The sequence below is a fragment of the Tribolium castaneum genome, chromosome 5 (genome assembly GCF_031307605.1).
Source record: "Tribolium castaneum strain GA2 chromosome 5, icTriCast1.1, whole genome shotgun sequence".
Classification (NCBI taxonomy): Eukaryota; Metazoa; Arthropoda; class Insecta; order Coleoptera; family Tenebrionidae; genus Tribolium; species Tribolium castaneum.
In genome coordinates, this window is record NC_087398.1 from 10,544,276 (window position 1) to 10,561,167 (window position 16,892).

General features: G+C 34.0%; 3 protein-coding genes across 3 annotated transcripts; all 3 read left to right on the forward strand.

Moving 5' to 3' along the window:
- Positions 1–26: 26 nt before the first annotated feature.
- On the forward strand, positions 27–8,122 carry LOC662473 (probable multidrug resistance-associated protein lethal(2)03659). Its single transcript, XM_968565.5, has 9 exons — positions 27–133; positions 180–395; positions 446–861; positions 2,930–3,086; positions 3,139–4,362; positions 6,351–6,645; positions 6,693–6,843; positions 6,888–7,112; positions 7,164–8,122. Exons 1-9 carry the CDS (start codon positions 51–53, stop codon positions 8,093–8,095), a joined length of 3,699 nt encoding a protein of 1,232 aa, XP_973658.2. The 5' UTR covers positions 27–50; the 3' UTR covers positions 8,096–8,122.
- A 2,528-nt stretch (positions 8,123–10,650) lies between these two features.
- Hs2st (Heparan sulfate 2-O-sulfotransferase) lies at positions 10,651–12,002 on the forward strand. The gene is made up of 3 exons (XM_968535.3): positions 10,651–10,932; positions 10,977–11,404; positions 11,455–12,002. The coding sequence occupies exons 1-3, from the start codon at positions 10,824–10,826 to the stop codon at positions 11,914–11,916; spliced, it is 999 nt and encodes a 332-aa protein (XP_973628.2). The 5' UTR covers positions 10,651–10,823; the 3' UTR covers positions 11,917–12,002.
- A 34-nt stretch (positions 12,003–12,036) lies between these two features.
- On the forward strand, positions 12,037–15,108 carry ATP6AP2 (ATPase H+ transporting accessory protein 2). Its single transcript, XM_968500.3, has 5 exons — positions 12,037–12,194; positions 12,238–12,602; positions 12,649–12,783; positions 14,321–14,605; positions 14,656–15,108. Exons 1-5 carry the CDS (start codon positions 12,152–12,154, stop codon positions 14,833–14,835), a joined length of 1,008 nt encoding a protein of 335 aa, XP_973593.1. The 5' UTR covers positions 12,037–12,151; the 3' UTR covers positions 14,836–15,108.
- Positions 15,109–16,892: the final 1,784 nt, after the last annotated feature.

The window sequence follows — 16,892 nt, forward strand, 5'->3', positions numbered from 1 at the left end:
ATAAAGAAACCTGAACCATATTTTAGATTTTTTGAACCAAAATAACGTTAATGGAAAAATATAGTGAATCGCAACTGCCTTCAAAACTCCAACCTAGTGAAAATGCGTCCTTTCTATCGAAACTATTTTTTTGGTATAACGTCTCACTTGTGTTACAATTTTATTTACAATGATTTTAGTTGGGCACCAAAATTTTTTTACGACGGCTACACCAAACATCCCACTGAAGAATACTACGCCACTGTTAAAAGCCACAGCTCGTGTTACTTAGCCGGAAAATTGGAAAAATCATGGGAAAGAGCGAGCCCGTCCCTGTGGAAAGCACTCTGGAAAACGTTTCACTTTGAATTCGTAGCCTTATGTCTCTTATTTATTATCTCAGAGTTTACGTTCAAGTATGAGTAATATACACTGCACAACATGAAAAATGTCACGTTCATTGCAGGATAAGCCAACCATGGCTCGTTGCAAAACTCATGGAGGAGATCATCAATTCGAAAAACGAGTACTATTTGTATGGTTTTTTAGTCATTCTAGTGAACTTTTTAAGTGTGATAGTGGGCCATTTCTACCACCTCAAGGTCCAACATTTAGGGATGAAAATCCGCATTAGTTGTTGTTCTCTGATTTACCAGAAAGCTCTAAAGATTAGTAAGCAAGTGGAGTCGGAGTCGAAAATGGGAAAAATCGTTAACTTGTTATCAAATGATGTTAACCGCTTTGATTTGGCGCCGATGCACTTGATCAACCTCATCGTAGCACCGTTTGAGACACTTTTTGTGATATTTAGCTTGTATGCAACGGTTGGCACCACAGCGGTCAGCGGAATCGTTTTTTTAGCAGTATTTATGCCACTTCAAAGTAAGTAACATTTGTTAAAACTAGAGACCGGATTTTTTGAAAGTTTAAAACCTTATAAAGTGTCCAAAAAGGATGTAGTATAATTTTTTTATGATTTCTTATTACAGGAAAAATAAAAACATATTTTTTATTGCAATAAATTTCATAAAAAGAACCAAACAACACGAACTTTGTTTTGTTTTTTTTTTGTTGTTTGTTTTTTTTTGTTTGTTTCATAAAATTATCTATTACCCAAAAAAGCTATAAAAAAGTTAATTAACTGTTAGACCTAAATATTGTTCTAAATATGCTGTTGTAAAATCGTGAATTTGCATCTCAATCTAGAAAATGAACAACTCAGTGTATAGAAATATACAGGGTGTCCGTTTTGCGAGTTCTTATAAGAGATACAAGGTTAATAACTAAAAGGATATAAAGATTTTTGACCTATTTTGTACATTTCTGAGTTTTGTGAGGAAATCTTGCGAAACAATTGAGTTTTTGCTAAAAAACTTGCAAAATGTTTGAGTTTGAACACGAATTGACCCACAATTTTGCCACGATTTTTATACTTGGGTTAAAATTTTCTTAATGGCGGCATTCGAGATAGTTTGGCCGACATTTACAAAATAGTCAAACAATAATCGTCTTACAACTTTTTGAGCACCAGATAAACAAGTAGGAGCTGATTTTTATATTTTTCATGGTCAAATTACTGACGAATAAAACACTAACAAACAAGTTTTCTAAGAGTCTTTCTCACAGAATGGGATTTCACCTTAGGTACGAATAAAATGTTTAGTTTTTGCAATAAATTGTTTTTTCTTTACGAAAACACTTTTCTTTAATTTATTATTTATTACACAAAAATTAAGCATCCTAGAAAAACAAGACTTTCACACAACTAATTAAAATCTACTCTGTTACTGTCGGTTCAAAAAAAATAATAATTACAATTATAATAATTAAAATAAATAAATTTTTAAAATCAAAATAAATAATTAGCGAACTCTGCAATTTTGACATTTCTAGTGGCAAAATAATTTTTTATACAATAGTTATTAATAATACGAGAGCAAAAACATAAGCTTAAAGTTCGAGAGCTGTCGTTATGCAACGAGCGCATGCGAGTTGCTTACTTAGACACCCGAGAACTTTAAGTGTTTTTGTATGTTATTCTAAAGTTTTTTGTTAGAACATTTTAATTTAAAACACTTTGCTATGGGAAACGTATTTTAAAATAGTGTTTAGATATTTTTTTTATTCTTATATTTTATATTGAGATATTAAAAGAAAGCTTAACAATTTACCAACAAAAAAATTTATAAGATACAAAAATTGTTTAAAATTAAAAAATAATTTAATATAAAATTGGAGTTAAAAATTAAAACCTCAAAAGCTGCCAAAGGAACGTTAATGCTGAGAAACAAAAAGACAAAAAAATAAAAGATATTGAGACTGAAAGAACTCTGAAGAACTAAGCTAATGAAAAACTGAAAACTCTATAGAACTGGAAAAAAGAAAAACTAATAAATTAAAACATTACATTCTGAATAAAAAAACAATACACTAAAAAACCGAAAAGCTAAAAAAACTTGAAAACAGAATTACAAAAAAACTGAAAACCAGATTAAAATCCTGTAGAATGTAGATCTAAGTGACTGAAAAGAGCAAAAAACTATGTAAAAACTATGAAACTGCAAAGTGTATAAGAGCATTAATAAGATAAGACAGTAAAACCAAGAAAAACTGAAAAATTGAGGAAAGGAATAATACTATGGGGAAATTAAAAAACTAAAAAGGTGAAATACTGGAAGCCTGAGAAACGAACAATCTTTAGATACAAAATAAAAACACGTACTAATAAAAAAATTGAAAAAAGTATCTTATTTTAAATTAGGAAAGTTTAACACAACTTTAGGATGTTTAAAAGTTATTTTCCTAAAACAAATCAATTTAGGAATTCAGTCAAATAATTCATTTTTAACAAAACAAGTTTATTTTGAATTTTAAGCAAAGCTCTTAAAAATTGAGTGCTAAAGTCCGGTCTCTATTTAAAGCTGCAGTGTTTAAATTTTGTCTCTTCTAGTGTACATGGGGAAATTAACGACGACTTATAGACTGAAAAGTGCCACAAACACCGACCGAAGGATCAAACTAATGAACGAAATTATCACAGGCATCAAAGTGATAAAAATGTTCGTTTGGGAAAAACTATTTGTGGACATCATCGAAAAAGCCAGAAGGTGTAAAGTGCCTCGAAACTTTGGCCACCAAAACAATAATTTTTGGTTTCAGGTTGGAAGTTCGCCAAATACGCAAAATATCAAACATTCGAGCGTTGAACGTCTCCTTCATGCTTTTCATAAACCGGACTGGGATTTTCTTATCCGTCATGACGTACTTTCTGGTCCGGAAGCAAGTCGATGCCAAATACGTGTTTGTCCTGTCGTCGTTTTACGCAATTTTGCGACAAACTCTAACAGTTTACCTGCCCTTTGCTATCCAGAATTTCAGCGAAACTAGGGTTTCTGTCGAGAGAATTCGCCTCTTCCTAACGTGCGATGAACAAATTGCAGTGACTTATGTAGCCTCAGATAAGGAACAACTGGTGAAACGCGATATCACCATTCAGGAATTTGGGAATATTGAGGGAACGAAAGTTGGGATTCGGTTGAAAAACGCCTCAGTGAAGTGGCTACTGGCCGAAAATTACAGCTTGAACAGCGTGAATTTTGAGGTTTTTGGGGAGTTTGTGATAGTTAGTGGGCCAGTGGGTGGTGGAAAATCCACTCTTCTGTACACGATTTTAAAAGAACTGCCCCTTGATCAAGGAGAGTTGAGTGTGAAAGGCATTCTCTCGTATATGTCTCAAGAGCCGTGGCTGTTTTCGGGCACAGTTCAACAAAACATACTGTTTGGGTCAAAATTTGACAAAAATAAGTACAACACAATCGTGCAAATTTGCCAGTTGGAAGCGGACCTCTCCACTTTTCCGTACGGTGACCACACTTTAGTTGGGGAAAACGGGGCTCTGTTAAGTGGAGGCCAGAAAACGCGGATCAATTTAGCTCGGGCCCTTTACAGTGACGCCGATATTTATCTACTGGACGATCCTTTTGCGTCCGTTGACACGATCATCGGGAAGAAAATTTTCCAAGATTGCATTCTCACGTACTTAAGGAACAAATGTGTGGTTCTAGTCACAAATCAGCAAGGTTTTTTCGCCGCAGCTGATAGAGTTTACACTTTAGATAAGGGTATCCTCACCAATAATGTAAATATTTACAAGAAAGAGTACACTTTTGAGGAGCAACAAAGTAGGGAGCATATAATAAGTGGGGAAAAAATCACAGAACTGAAACTGGAACCCAAAAAAGGGAGGCAAGGGAATGTCACGAGACAAGTGTATGCAAAATATGCCAAATCGGCCGGGAATTGCTCGAGTCATTGTCTCCTCTTTTTTCTGTTTCTGGCGTCGCAAATTGCGGCCAGTGGGGCCGACTATTTTGTGGCATTTTGGTAAGAAAATAAGTTTAAAAAAAATTGAAGCAAATAACCGTAAAGATTTCGGATACGCCTAATTTTATGCAAAAAGTGATTCAAAAGTTGCGGAGCATCTCTTGGATACTGGTAGCTGACATTAAACTGAGTTAAAAGTTCCTATGACAAAAAACTGTTTACCTCTACGAGAACCTTTTTTACAAGATATAGATCTTCAAAGTTAAGTTTTTGGCTTTTCAGATCAAAATTTTCTTGAACTTAGTTACATCAAATGATAGACCTTGAAAGATTAAATAGATACCTATTAAAATCCCCATATTGCAAATTTTACAATAAATGAAATCTGACAACATGATAAAAAAAAAGCAACAAATAACTAAGAAAAAAAATTGCTTCAAACAAAAATCTGAAAGGTATCTTTTTTATGCTTAGCTGAACTTCTTTTATCATAATGCGAAAGTTAGTCCGACACTTTTGAATCAGCCTGTATATGGAAAGCTGATAAAAACTACCATAAAATAATTCGAGAAATCCAAAAACGCAATAAAAACACACCTTTTTATTTAAACTAATACCGACTTGACCAATGAATTTGAATAATTACGTTTGCGGATAAAATAGCTACCTGTAAGTTATTGGGAGTAAAAGTGAGTTTATGTGCCTCAGCTGAATTATTTGCCTCACTACGTTCGACAAAATAAACATTCAGCATTGCCAGACAAACTATCATCACTTTTATTCCTAATAACAATCTACTATTAGAAGGCTAACCTTGTATATTATTCAAAAGATCATTTAAAACTAAGCAAAACCAACCAATTTAAAAACAACAGTATCTACAGCGCAGTCCCGATATTGCCTGCCAAAAAAAATCTGGGTCATTAGAGGGATCCAACAAGTTGGAAAAACTTTTTTTGTTAGGTCAAAAATAATAAAGATAAATTAACCCCTGTTTTCCACACACATTCGACGCTACTGATCAGTCATAGTCAGAAATGAATTATTAGTGTTTCTAGAAATAACATAAGCAATACTTCCCTTTTTAAATCAAATAATAATAATTATTGTTTTATTAAATAATTAATAATAATAATAATAATAATAATAATAATAATAATAATAATAATAATAATAATAATTAATAATTATAATATATAATAATTAATATAATAATTATAATTATATAATAATTAATATAATAATTATAGGGTAACAATTCAAATTATAATTGGGTGAATAACAACAGAAGAAAAAAAATAACAATAAAAAAGTAGCTTATTACATGTAGACACAAATACAGTGCAGACGAAATTACAAAGGGAGAATCGGAACAGAATCTAAAAATTCTAGTTATTATGAAAAAAATCATCATAATATTTGTTAGCATTTTTTGACATGCGCGAGAACTTTTAGCATTAAGTTTATACGGGCTCTAGGTGTTAAAAAACTATTTGAATCTCTTGCAGATAATCTTGGCACTAATATATTAACCTTAATATGTATTAACCTTTCGAAAACGAAAAGACTTTTATTAGAAAAGTTTTTTGTGTATGAGTTCTATTCATAGTCACCTATTACTGGATTTTATTTGACACGTTATAACGAGACCACTTTGTATTTATAGTTAAAATATGTACTAAAATATTGGAAAAGTTTCCGGAAACAAATTCAGTTTGTAGCTGAAAAACGTGAAAAAGCTGGAAATAACACTATTTTCCAAATAATCCAAAACAAATTAAATTGTGTTACTTTTGACCAAATTTTGCGAAATAATTGCGTGTGTGTTTTAAAAAACGAGCTTAAACCTTTGGAATACCCACAAGTAACACACTATTTTCGATATAATTAAGTGTTTTTTTCGCTTCCTTTTACAAAATTTTGTTGCCTTTGCCTGAAAAAAGTGCTAAAACTCTCCAAAACATTTCGCACATGTGCAAAATAAATGTTAAAAAAAAATAATTTTGAGACAAAAAGCAGAGACTATTTTTTTAAATTTGCCTTTTTAGGGTTAATTTGAGCCAATCTTCCACTCGCAATTCTTTCACCGACGATATTTGTCTCCAAATTTATCTCGCTCTTATTATTGCAACCATAACTTTATCAATCGCGAGATCTATCACATTTTTCCGATTGTGCATCAAAGCTTCAGTAAAATTGCACAATTGCATGTTTGCCAAAGTAATCAAAGCCCCCATAACTTTCTTCGAAACGAATCCTTCGGGGGAAATACTGAACCGTTTCTCGAAAGACATCGGCATGGTCGATGAGACCATTCCTTCCATTCTCATGGATACGTTTCAAGTAAACAAAAAAATGAATTTTAACCAACAATAAACGCTTCCTTGTAGATCGCTTTCATTATCCTAGGAAGTGTGGTTTTGATAATTTTCCTAAATCCTTGGATGCTGATACCAACACTAGTGATTTTTCCCCTGTTCTATTTTTTTAAAATTTGGTTTCTAAAAAGAAGTCGCAATCTAAAACGGCTGGAAGCTTCAGGTTGGTGATGGTAATAATTACGATTTTTTTACGTTGTTTTCTAGCACGCACTCCAATCTACACGCACGTTCGTGAAACCCTCAAAGGTTTAACGGTGATCAGGACATACAATGCGGAAATCACAACCAAACGCCAATTCAGCTGCTACCAAGACTTGCACAGCTCGGCTTTTTACACTTTCATGACTTGCAATCGAGCTTTTGGCTTCTGGTTGGACTTAATCTGCATGTTTTACACCATTGGGGTGATAGCGAGCATCATGTTGATGGGTAATTTTGCAAAAAAAAACAATTTCTAATTGAAAAAATTGTTACTTGTAGAGACACAAGCCGGCAGTGTTGGCTTGAGTATAACGCAGTCAATAAACCTGATCGGGGTGCTCCAGTGGGGCATCAAACAGTGGAGCGAGCTGGAAAACCAGATGATCAACGTTGAACGTGTCTCTGAATACACGGAGATTTCCCCCGAGCAAAGCCTGACGAAAAATTTGGGCGAAATTTGGCCAAGTGAAGGCCAAATCAAGTTTCAATCCGTCTCAATGCGCTACCCCCAGAGCGGTCGTCTAACCCTGGACAACATAAGCTTCACGGTCGAACCTAGAGAGAAAATCGGAATAATTGGGCGAACCGGCGCTGGAAAATCATCCCTAGTTTCAACCCTCTTCCGTTTGTACAACTTCGAGGGGAAAATTCTCGTCGACGGAGTCAACACTTGCGAAATTCCACTCGACACCCTCCGGTCAAAAATCTCAATCATCCCCCAGGAACCGATCCTCTTCACAGGGACGCTGCGGGAGAATCTGGACCCCTTTGGCGAGTTTCCCGACGCCGTTTTGTGGAACGTTCTGGAGCAAGTGAAACTGAAAAGTGTGGTAGCGAACTTTTCAGACGGCCTATCGGTTCAAGTCCTGGAAGGAGGGTCGAATTTCAGCGTGGGACAGAAGCAGCTGATTTGTCTAGGAAGAGCGATCTTGAGGAAGAACAAGATTCTTATTTTGGATGAAGCGACCGCAAATATCGATTTCCAAACGGATCGGTTCATTCAAGAAACGGTGCAGAGTGAATTCAAGAACTGCACCGTTTTAACGGTGGCCCATAGGATCAATACGGTTATGGATTCGGACAAGATTATGGTCCTGGATGATGGGAAATTGGTGGAGTTTGATAGTCCGAGCAGTTTGTTGCGGAATTCGGACGGGTTGTTTCGGCAAGTGGTGGATGAGTGTAAAGAAAGTTTGTCCAAAGCGAAATAAAAGAGTAAATTTCTATGTTCACAAAAACCTTTTTTTTAATTTTATTAACAAACGTAAAGGCCTCAACACGAGCCCTCCTACCATCTTGGCAATAAAATAAAATCTGAGTATTTAAGATTTTAAAATTGCAAATATTTTGTTTATGTAGGTAATAAATACCATTTGACCTCGATTATAAATTCTATTTGAGCAAAAATAATGTCTAGTCCTTAAAAAAGCGTACATCCTAAAAAGCCTTCACCTGTTTTATTTTAATATAAATTCGAAAAGCTTTGCGGCTTCGCCTTAATATTTTGAATTTCGCTTTAAAATAATAATTTAGATGATTTGTAATATTTTATTTTCTGTAGTAAAATCAAAAATACTGTTGCATACGACATATCTAATGTTTTTTTTAAACTTTGGCGTCATCATAAATTTTTGAGTGTGTTTAAAAAGTTTATAAAATATTTGTATCCCAGAGGTTTTTTTAATTTAATGTCTCCAGTGTCTTATTTGTACTAATCTACTTCTTAAATTACTCCAAAATAGATTCAGATTATTTCAATAAAAACATAATTAATATTGTGGGGAATACTTATAGCACGTACTTATAGCAAAAACACAACTTTTAGATTTAAGAAAAGAAAATTATTAGGCAACACTACGAATACAAAAGGAAATACTTCAAGCGCATATTACAGTAATTTTAAATTGCAAAAACTTGCTGAATGTTAAAGATATCGGAATGATTCTTGCACCAAAACTTATCTAAGTATTAGCTTTATTTCATCTCAATTATGTATAGCTCTATTTTTCAAGATAAAAAATTCTCGTAACTCGAGAATTGTACTACTTACATATGAAACGTTATTAAAAAATGCAATTTTCTCAGTTGTCAAAACTAAAGCTTGTATCTATTCGTTAGAACCCACAATCATTGAGAAATTATTTGAAAAAAGAGTCTCTAGCATTATCCTGAAGGAAGATATGACGATGTAAACACAAAAGTTGACCAATTTTAAGTTTTAGAAAATGTACACAGAAACGTCTTTTTCAAAAGAAGACAATTCCAAACAGAAAATCGATCAGAAGAAAATTTTGCTTGAGAATCAGTTTAAAAAAATGGTTGTACCCCAACTCGGACGGACAAATCAATTTTTTTGAGGGTAAATGACTTTCTGGACAGTTATATTGGTAACACAGAAATTCTCCCCCATTATATGAAGCGACAACTTTTAGGTCAGCAAAAAGTAAATTTGCGACCGTATTTTTGACAATTTTTGATGAGAGCGTCCATGCCTGATTACCTTCATTACAATCCATATTCGTGTTTTCAGATCAGTTTTTACTTAAAATCGGCAAACAAAAAAAAAACGCACGAAAAAAGCCAAAAATTTTATTCAAATCTCTCAGGTTTTCAACACCTCAAAATGGATTTATATTTTTGAAAGCTAGAGTACTTTAAAAATTTATAAAAACCCTGGAAATTGGTTCCTATTTGTTATTAATATTATTGAAAACGAGAACAAAGTTCCTTATTTTTATATAGGTATATATAACTTCGATAGCCCAAAATGAATTTTCGTTGATGGACTACAAAGATTATAATTGTTAAAATATGTGACGCTTTATTAAACTATTTATACGTAATTAATTTTTTCTCTAACGGCAAGGGTTATGGTAAAGATCCCAATTATGAATGATCAAAATAAACCCAAACTAAACCCAAATAATGCAGCAGACGTAAGTAATTCAGAACTAAGCGTACACAACATCTCCGAAGAAGATATTCAGGGACTAAAATCTTTTTGTAATTACACCCGAAATCAAAAATCACTATAAATGATTTTCTTTGTTATAACCTGGTGCTTTTGTTCCACATACGTACATTTAAAAAAATCTCTCATTTATAAAAAAAACAACCGACTTAGAGCAAAAATTACGGATACTAATAAACTGGCAGGTAAATAATAATCATTTTCTAATAAAAGCTAAGTGATAATGTATTTTAAATAAGATTTGGTAGGAAATAATATAGTACTTCTTATAAAATGCTGTAGCTCCCAAGGTCTTAGGTATTTAACACCCACTTGCTAAAGCTAGATACCTCAGATATCGTTATGCTAGACATGAACTATAAACAATTTTTAACGTGAAGATCCAATTAAATACTATCTCACTAAAAAAACTTTAAAGATGGAATAGAAGAAAGCGTATTTAATAGTAGGAGAAATTTAAAAAAAGTAATAAACAATGGGATTTGTATCAGTACAGTTTTTCTCTTAAATTATATTAATTATCTTCATATTTTTACAAATCGTGAATTAAGCAAGAGAGGTCCTAATAATTTTCAGAGGCCAAATTTGCCCCTGTTGTAGAAGAAAGTGATATTAAGAAATTATTATTAAGAAAAATGAATTCAAGAAAAACAGTTTCAGAGAGAATATTTCCTTTGCATTAAGCAATAATTTTAAAATTAAAACTAAAAAAATACGAACCAAATCAGTATCACCCACTACACAAAAAATAAAAGACATTATTATTGTTTTCTTATAAAATAAATCAGAACAGTGCGCACTTGCGCAGGGCGCAGCACATTGTCGGTAGTGATCAGGTGTTTGAAGAAACCATTCAGTTCAAGCAATGATTAATAAAACAAATAGGATTTGTTTGTTTCCTGAATAAAATACTCGAAACCATGCATATTATTTTTCGATAAAAAAGGTCAACAAAATACCCACCGGTGATGAATAGCGTAAGGTTAGGGTACCTTTTAACAATAACTGTTATGACCTTTATTGCAATAATTTACCAAATTCAAATCGTTCGACTTCAAGAAAAAATCTTCCACCTTGGTACGTATCACTATTCCCGCACCCCTCGCTGCAATTTTTTCTAGAAAACAATGCAAATCAAAACGACCGTAAACAACAGAGTCGAGAAGAGTTAGAGAACGACGATTTAGTAGTTGTATACAATCGAGTACCAAAGACTGGATCCACAAGCTTCATAGGCGTCGCTTACGACTTGTGTAAAAAGAATAAATTCCATGTTTTACACGTGAACATAACTGCCAATAATCACGTTTTATCGCTAAACAATCAACACGAATTCGTTCATAACGTCACCACCTGGAAGGCGATGAAACCGGGGATCTACCACGGCCACTTTGCCTTCATCGACTTCACGAAATTCGGGGGCCCTAAGCCCTTGTTCATCAACATTCTCCGAAAGCCCCTAGAGCGGTTCATTTCCTACTACTACTTTGTCAGATACGGGGACAACTACCGGCCCTATCTGGTGCGCCGCAAGCACGGCAACACCATGGTAAACCCCCATTTGGCGGCCACATAACGTAGTAAACGCCCAATTTACAGTCTTTCGACGAATGCGTTGAGAAAAACCTCCCTGACTGCGACCCCAACCACATGTGGCTCCAGATCCCCTTCTTGTGCGGGCACGCCGCCAACTGCTGGAAGCCCGGCAATAAGTGGGCCCTAACCGAGGCAAAGAAGAACTTAGTCAACAATTACCTCCTCGTGGGAGTAACGGACGAGATCAACGACTTTGTTGCCGTTTTAGAGCAAACCCTTCCACGGATATTCAAAGGCGCGTTCAACCACTACCTCACCAGCAACAAGTCGCACTTGAGGCAGACCGTTCAGAAGGACGCGCCTTCTCCGACCACCGTCAAGAAAATCCAAGAGAGCACAGTGTGGCAGATGGAAAACGAGCTCTACGAGTTCGCCTTGGACCAATTCCACTTTATTAAAAAACACACTCTTAAAGACAAACTACAGAACGTCATGTACGAGAAGATACGGCCCAAAATCAACTAACTCACGCCGCGAGATATTATTTTTCTATGTGCACGACTTAAACCGCTGTCTAATGTACTTATTTATAATAAATTGAGATTATTTAATCGTGCGTTTGAATTTGGCGCTTGCGCGCATGCGCACGTGCCGCTTCACCTGTCACAAGACTGTCATATGATTATGACATTTGGGTGGTGTGGTTAGTTTAATGTCATATGACTTCAAATTTCCAAAACTCTGAAAATTAGACCGAAAAATGATCGTTCCGTTAATTTGTGTCGCATTTCTGGGCGCCTCAGGTGAGAAATCGTCCAAACAATCAATTTTTCTAAATTCGTACAGTTTCCGCAAATGGTGAACTGACGATTCTTCACCACCCTCCAAGTCTGCTCTTCAAGGGACACGACCACGTCAAAGAGAGCATTTTGAAGGAGGTGTATTCGAGTGCTTTGGGTTTCTCGACTGAGCAGTACTCGAACTGGGATGGTTTGTACATTGAGGACCCCTTTAATTTGGCCAAGGCTGTGGTGACCGTCAGCGTTGACGGCACTTCGGACATTGGCAACGGCAAAGGGCACAATTTCCCGCTTAAAACGAACGTTGACGAATTTGATGTTTTCTCAGCTTTGGAAAGGCGGGTTTTGCAAAGGTATCCCGAAACTGAGGGTCATTTGGTGCGAATTAGCGCTGGTGATAGTTTGCATCAGGTATAAGGCGGACCTAGACCACAACCCCCTAATTAGTTACTTGCAGCTCCACAAGCATAAAGTTTTCAGAAATCTTAAACTCGACAAGTCGAAGAAAGTCCTAAACTATCTCAAAGCTAGCGTGGAGGAAGACCAAGCGTTTTTGAACGAAATTACAGTCTTGAACAGCATTGCAGACGAGGTCAGTTGTAGTTGTTTTGGTTGGCAATTATTTGACGTAAAATTATTGGATATGTGGCAAAAAGTTCATTTCTGACCAGATATTATTTCCTGTTGTCCGAATGAATTGAAATTTTATGTACTCACGTAAAATGCGTGACAAAGCAATTCTATATAGTTAATTACCCCCTAAATGGGGTGTTAAAGTGTTAGATTAGGTTAAAAAGAGCGCAAAATAATTGTTTTACAATGCAGTGACACTGCAACTCAGAGAAAAAGAGAAAAATGATTAGAATAAGTAGACTTAGGAGCAAAAAATAAATTAAAAATATACAAAAATAATGTTTTTCTATCAAAGGAAAATATTTTTGCTTACAGATTTAAGATTTTTAAATTTATACTGGTCAACTAAATTTATAACTAGACCGGATTTTTTGGATGTTAAAAACTTTATTTAGTTTACATTTTTTGTTAATTCCTCTTGCAGAAAAAAAAAACATAAATTTTCATGCAGTAAATTCCATTATAAAAACAAACAAAACAAAATACGTTTTGCAAAAAAACTTATAATTCTTTACTGCATAAAGATACAGCTATAAAGAAAGTAATTAATTGTTGACTTAAATAGTATTGTAAATTTGCTGTTTTATTTTACTGTAAAAATTTTTCAGTTCATTTTCTAGGTTGACATACTTATAAAATGAACTCAGAAAATTCATACTAATACTAGTTCTAATATCAGGCATTATCAATATTTTTTCATTCAATAAATATTTTTATTTTCAGTAGATTTCTATATCCAGATTTTTTTGTATAATTTGTCCACAACTTCTAGAATATTTTTTACAAAAATTTACATTATATTTACGCGTTCAATAGTTTTAACAAGCCTAATGTTTCTAATTTGTTATACTGTTTATTAAAATTTATAGTGAGAAGGTAAGTCATTTTTTTTAAAGTGACTTGACTAAAACAATGCTGTGCAAGGGCTCTTTAATCTTCAGAAGTAAAAAACAGTACAACCTTAAAAAATAATTTAATAATCAATAGTAAGAAATTGAAAAACTGGAATTATAAGAAAATGAAATATGGAAAAATTACTCTGAAATACTTAGAAAAATAAAAACTGTATGACTGAAATACTAAAAGAAACTATGAAATTGAAAGACTAGAAGCCTAAAAAATTAATAATTTTTGATGCAATTCTACAAAATTTTTAAGAAATTTAAAAATCAGATGTATTGTTTTTAGACTAAATCCTAATAAAAAAAATGCAAAAATATCCTATTTTGAATTAGAACACAATTTTAAGATGTTTAAATCACATTTAGGATACAAGTCAATTTAGGAATTTCGGTAAAATAAAAAAGGTGCGAAATATTTACACTTTTAACGAAACAAATTTATTCCGAGTTTCAAGAAAAGCTCTTAAAAAGATCGGGTGTCTTTACTCATAACTTATAAATTTTAGAATCCCAGCCTGTAAGCAAAAATTTTTTTTTTCATGGAAAAACACAGTTTTTTCTCTTTTTGAGTGTATTTTGTATACTTTTTTTTAGATTCAAAACTCAGGCTTACACTTGGATGGCACTCCCGATGTCTTTTGGTTCAAAATCGAAAGTCTGCACCCTTTGATCGACTTGTACGGCGAGAATTCGACCAAAGTTAAAGAAGCCAAACAGCTATTAAATGATGCAATCCTTCACTTGAATTCTGTTTTCACCAAAGTCTACAAGGACAAGGTTTTGGTCAGTGTCATAACAAGCGATGCTGTGCACACCAGACGTGCTAGAAACATTTTGCAAGAAAAGAAACCTGAACCCAAGGACACACAAGAGACCAAAGTAAAATAAGTAATAGTGATTTTTGTTTTTTTTTACTAATCGTTTTATAGGTGAACCCTGCCAAGTTTTACAGCAAGGATTATCCAGTTATTTTTAATATTATTCTGTGGTTTGGGGTCGCAATGACGTTTACTCTACTTGCTATTTGCATTGCAATTGCTCAAATGGATCCTGGACGGGACTCCATTATTTACAGGATGACGAGCACTCGTCTCAAGAAGGATAATTAAGTGGGAACGTTGAGTTCGGATAGTATTATTGTGTGTATATTCCTGTTAAATTTTCTGTAAAATACCATTCTAGATGTGTAAATTAGTGTAACTTATGTAATACTGTGATCACAGCTTCCTTGATTAAAGAAGGGACTTTCCCTTCACACGGCTGGTCGCATTGAACAAAAAAAGTGTTTCTAACAGCTTACTTTATTGTAGCGCCATCTCTTAGCTCCTTCTGAAACTTTCCGTCTTACCATGGTTACCAAATAAATATTTAAATTCAATCAATTCAAATGTCATTCAATTTGAAATTTCGATTTTGAATTTCGCTTGCCTTTTTTTGTAACCGCAAATGTACAAAAATGCCTCTGCTTAGAAAATGCTGCGTTAAATATTGCCAGCAAGACGCCCAAGCGTCGCTCCATACCTTGCCGGCAAATTTTGACATGAATTTAAAATGGAAAGAAATTTTGACCAATTATACGGGTAAATAATTAATTTTTTTATATAAATATTTTAATTGACCCTTCCATATGCAATTAGATAAACCATTAACGGATTTTTCTCTCGTCTGTAACAAGCATTTTCCAAAGGAAAGTTTCGTTACTAGTGGCAAACAGAAACGATTAGTTTTAGGAGCTGTCCCGAGTATTTTTAAGGTTTATTGATTATTTTTAAAATTTACATTATACTTTTTTTCTTCAATATTCAAAATTGTAGTTTGACACTAATGAAGATAAAACTAAAGAAAATGATAATGACTTCTGCTGTGTTTCTGCTAGTTCTGCTACTACTGATGCTGGTACTCAAACGTCTCTTTCAACAAATGAAATTAAAAATTTAATTTACACAAATAAATGCCTCACCCAAAAATTAAAACGATTAGAAAGCCGATACAATCGTATAAAAGAGGAATTACAAAATGTAAAAGAAAAACGACGTGAAGTTGAAGAGGACCCAGAATGGAAGATTTTGAAAAGTATAAAAGAGGAAGACAAGAACCCCCGCGCAATATTTATTCTAGATCAAATTAAAAATTTTAAGAAAAAAAAACCGTGTTGGAGTGAAACAACAATTCGACAATGTATTGCATGGCGATTTTGTTCTCCAAAAGGATACAGATTTCCCAGAAATTCAATTCTCAAATTACCGTGCAAAACCACATTACAAAAGTATTTGGGGACAGACAACACTCAATTAATAGAAAATCGTTTAAGGGAAGAAATTGAAAACCTAAATATTCCCGAAAGAGTTTGTTCCTTGATTGTGGATGATATGGCTGTGCGGGAGACAGTCTCCTATTCAAAATTTGAAGACCGCGTTTTTGGATTAGCAAATATAAGTTCGTCTAATAATGAAATTGGAAGAAACCCTGTGGTCGCTAATCAATTACTTTGTTATGTAATTCAGGGATTGTCTACGAAATATGTTATACCAGCTAGTTACTACTTTCATAGAAAACTATGCAGTAAAGACTTATTTAAGCTGACGATGGAGGTTCTACAACTTTTAGATGATTGTGGATTTAAAGTAGTGAGGATTGTAGCCGACAATCATAAATGCCACGTTGGGCTTTTCAAGCAGTTTGGTGGTGGAATACTTAAAAATGTGATTCCACATCCTTACAACCCAGGACTTAAACTATTTTTAAGCTTTGATCCATGTCACGCAATAAAAAATGCGAGAAACTTGTTCACTCACCATGATATGGCATCGTCAGAAGGAATTATTTCAATTCAATATCTAAAAGAATTAGCTGCTGTTCAAAATAACATGATTATAAAGCCAGTAAGATATCTAACACAAAAGCATCTTTCGCCCTCTAATTTTGATAAAATGAAAGTAAATTTGGCTGTTCAACTGTTTTCTCCGAAAGTAACTGCAGCTCTTAGATACCTCGAGCACCACGGAGGCGACTTCTTCAGAGATTGTGGTGCCACAGTTACGTACATGGAAAACATGTACAAATACTTCCAGATTCATGATGTCAGTAACAAGAAACAATACGTTGAACAAAGGGACTCAAACACCGCTCCTTATACTGAATCTGAGGATGAACGCTTATTATGGTT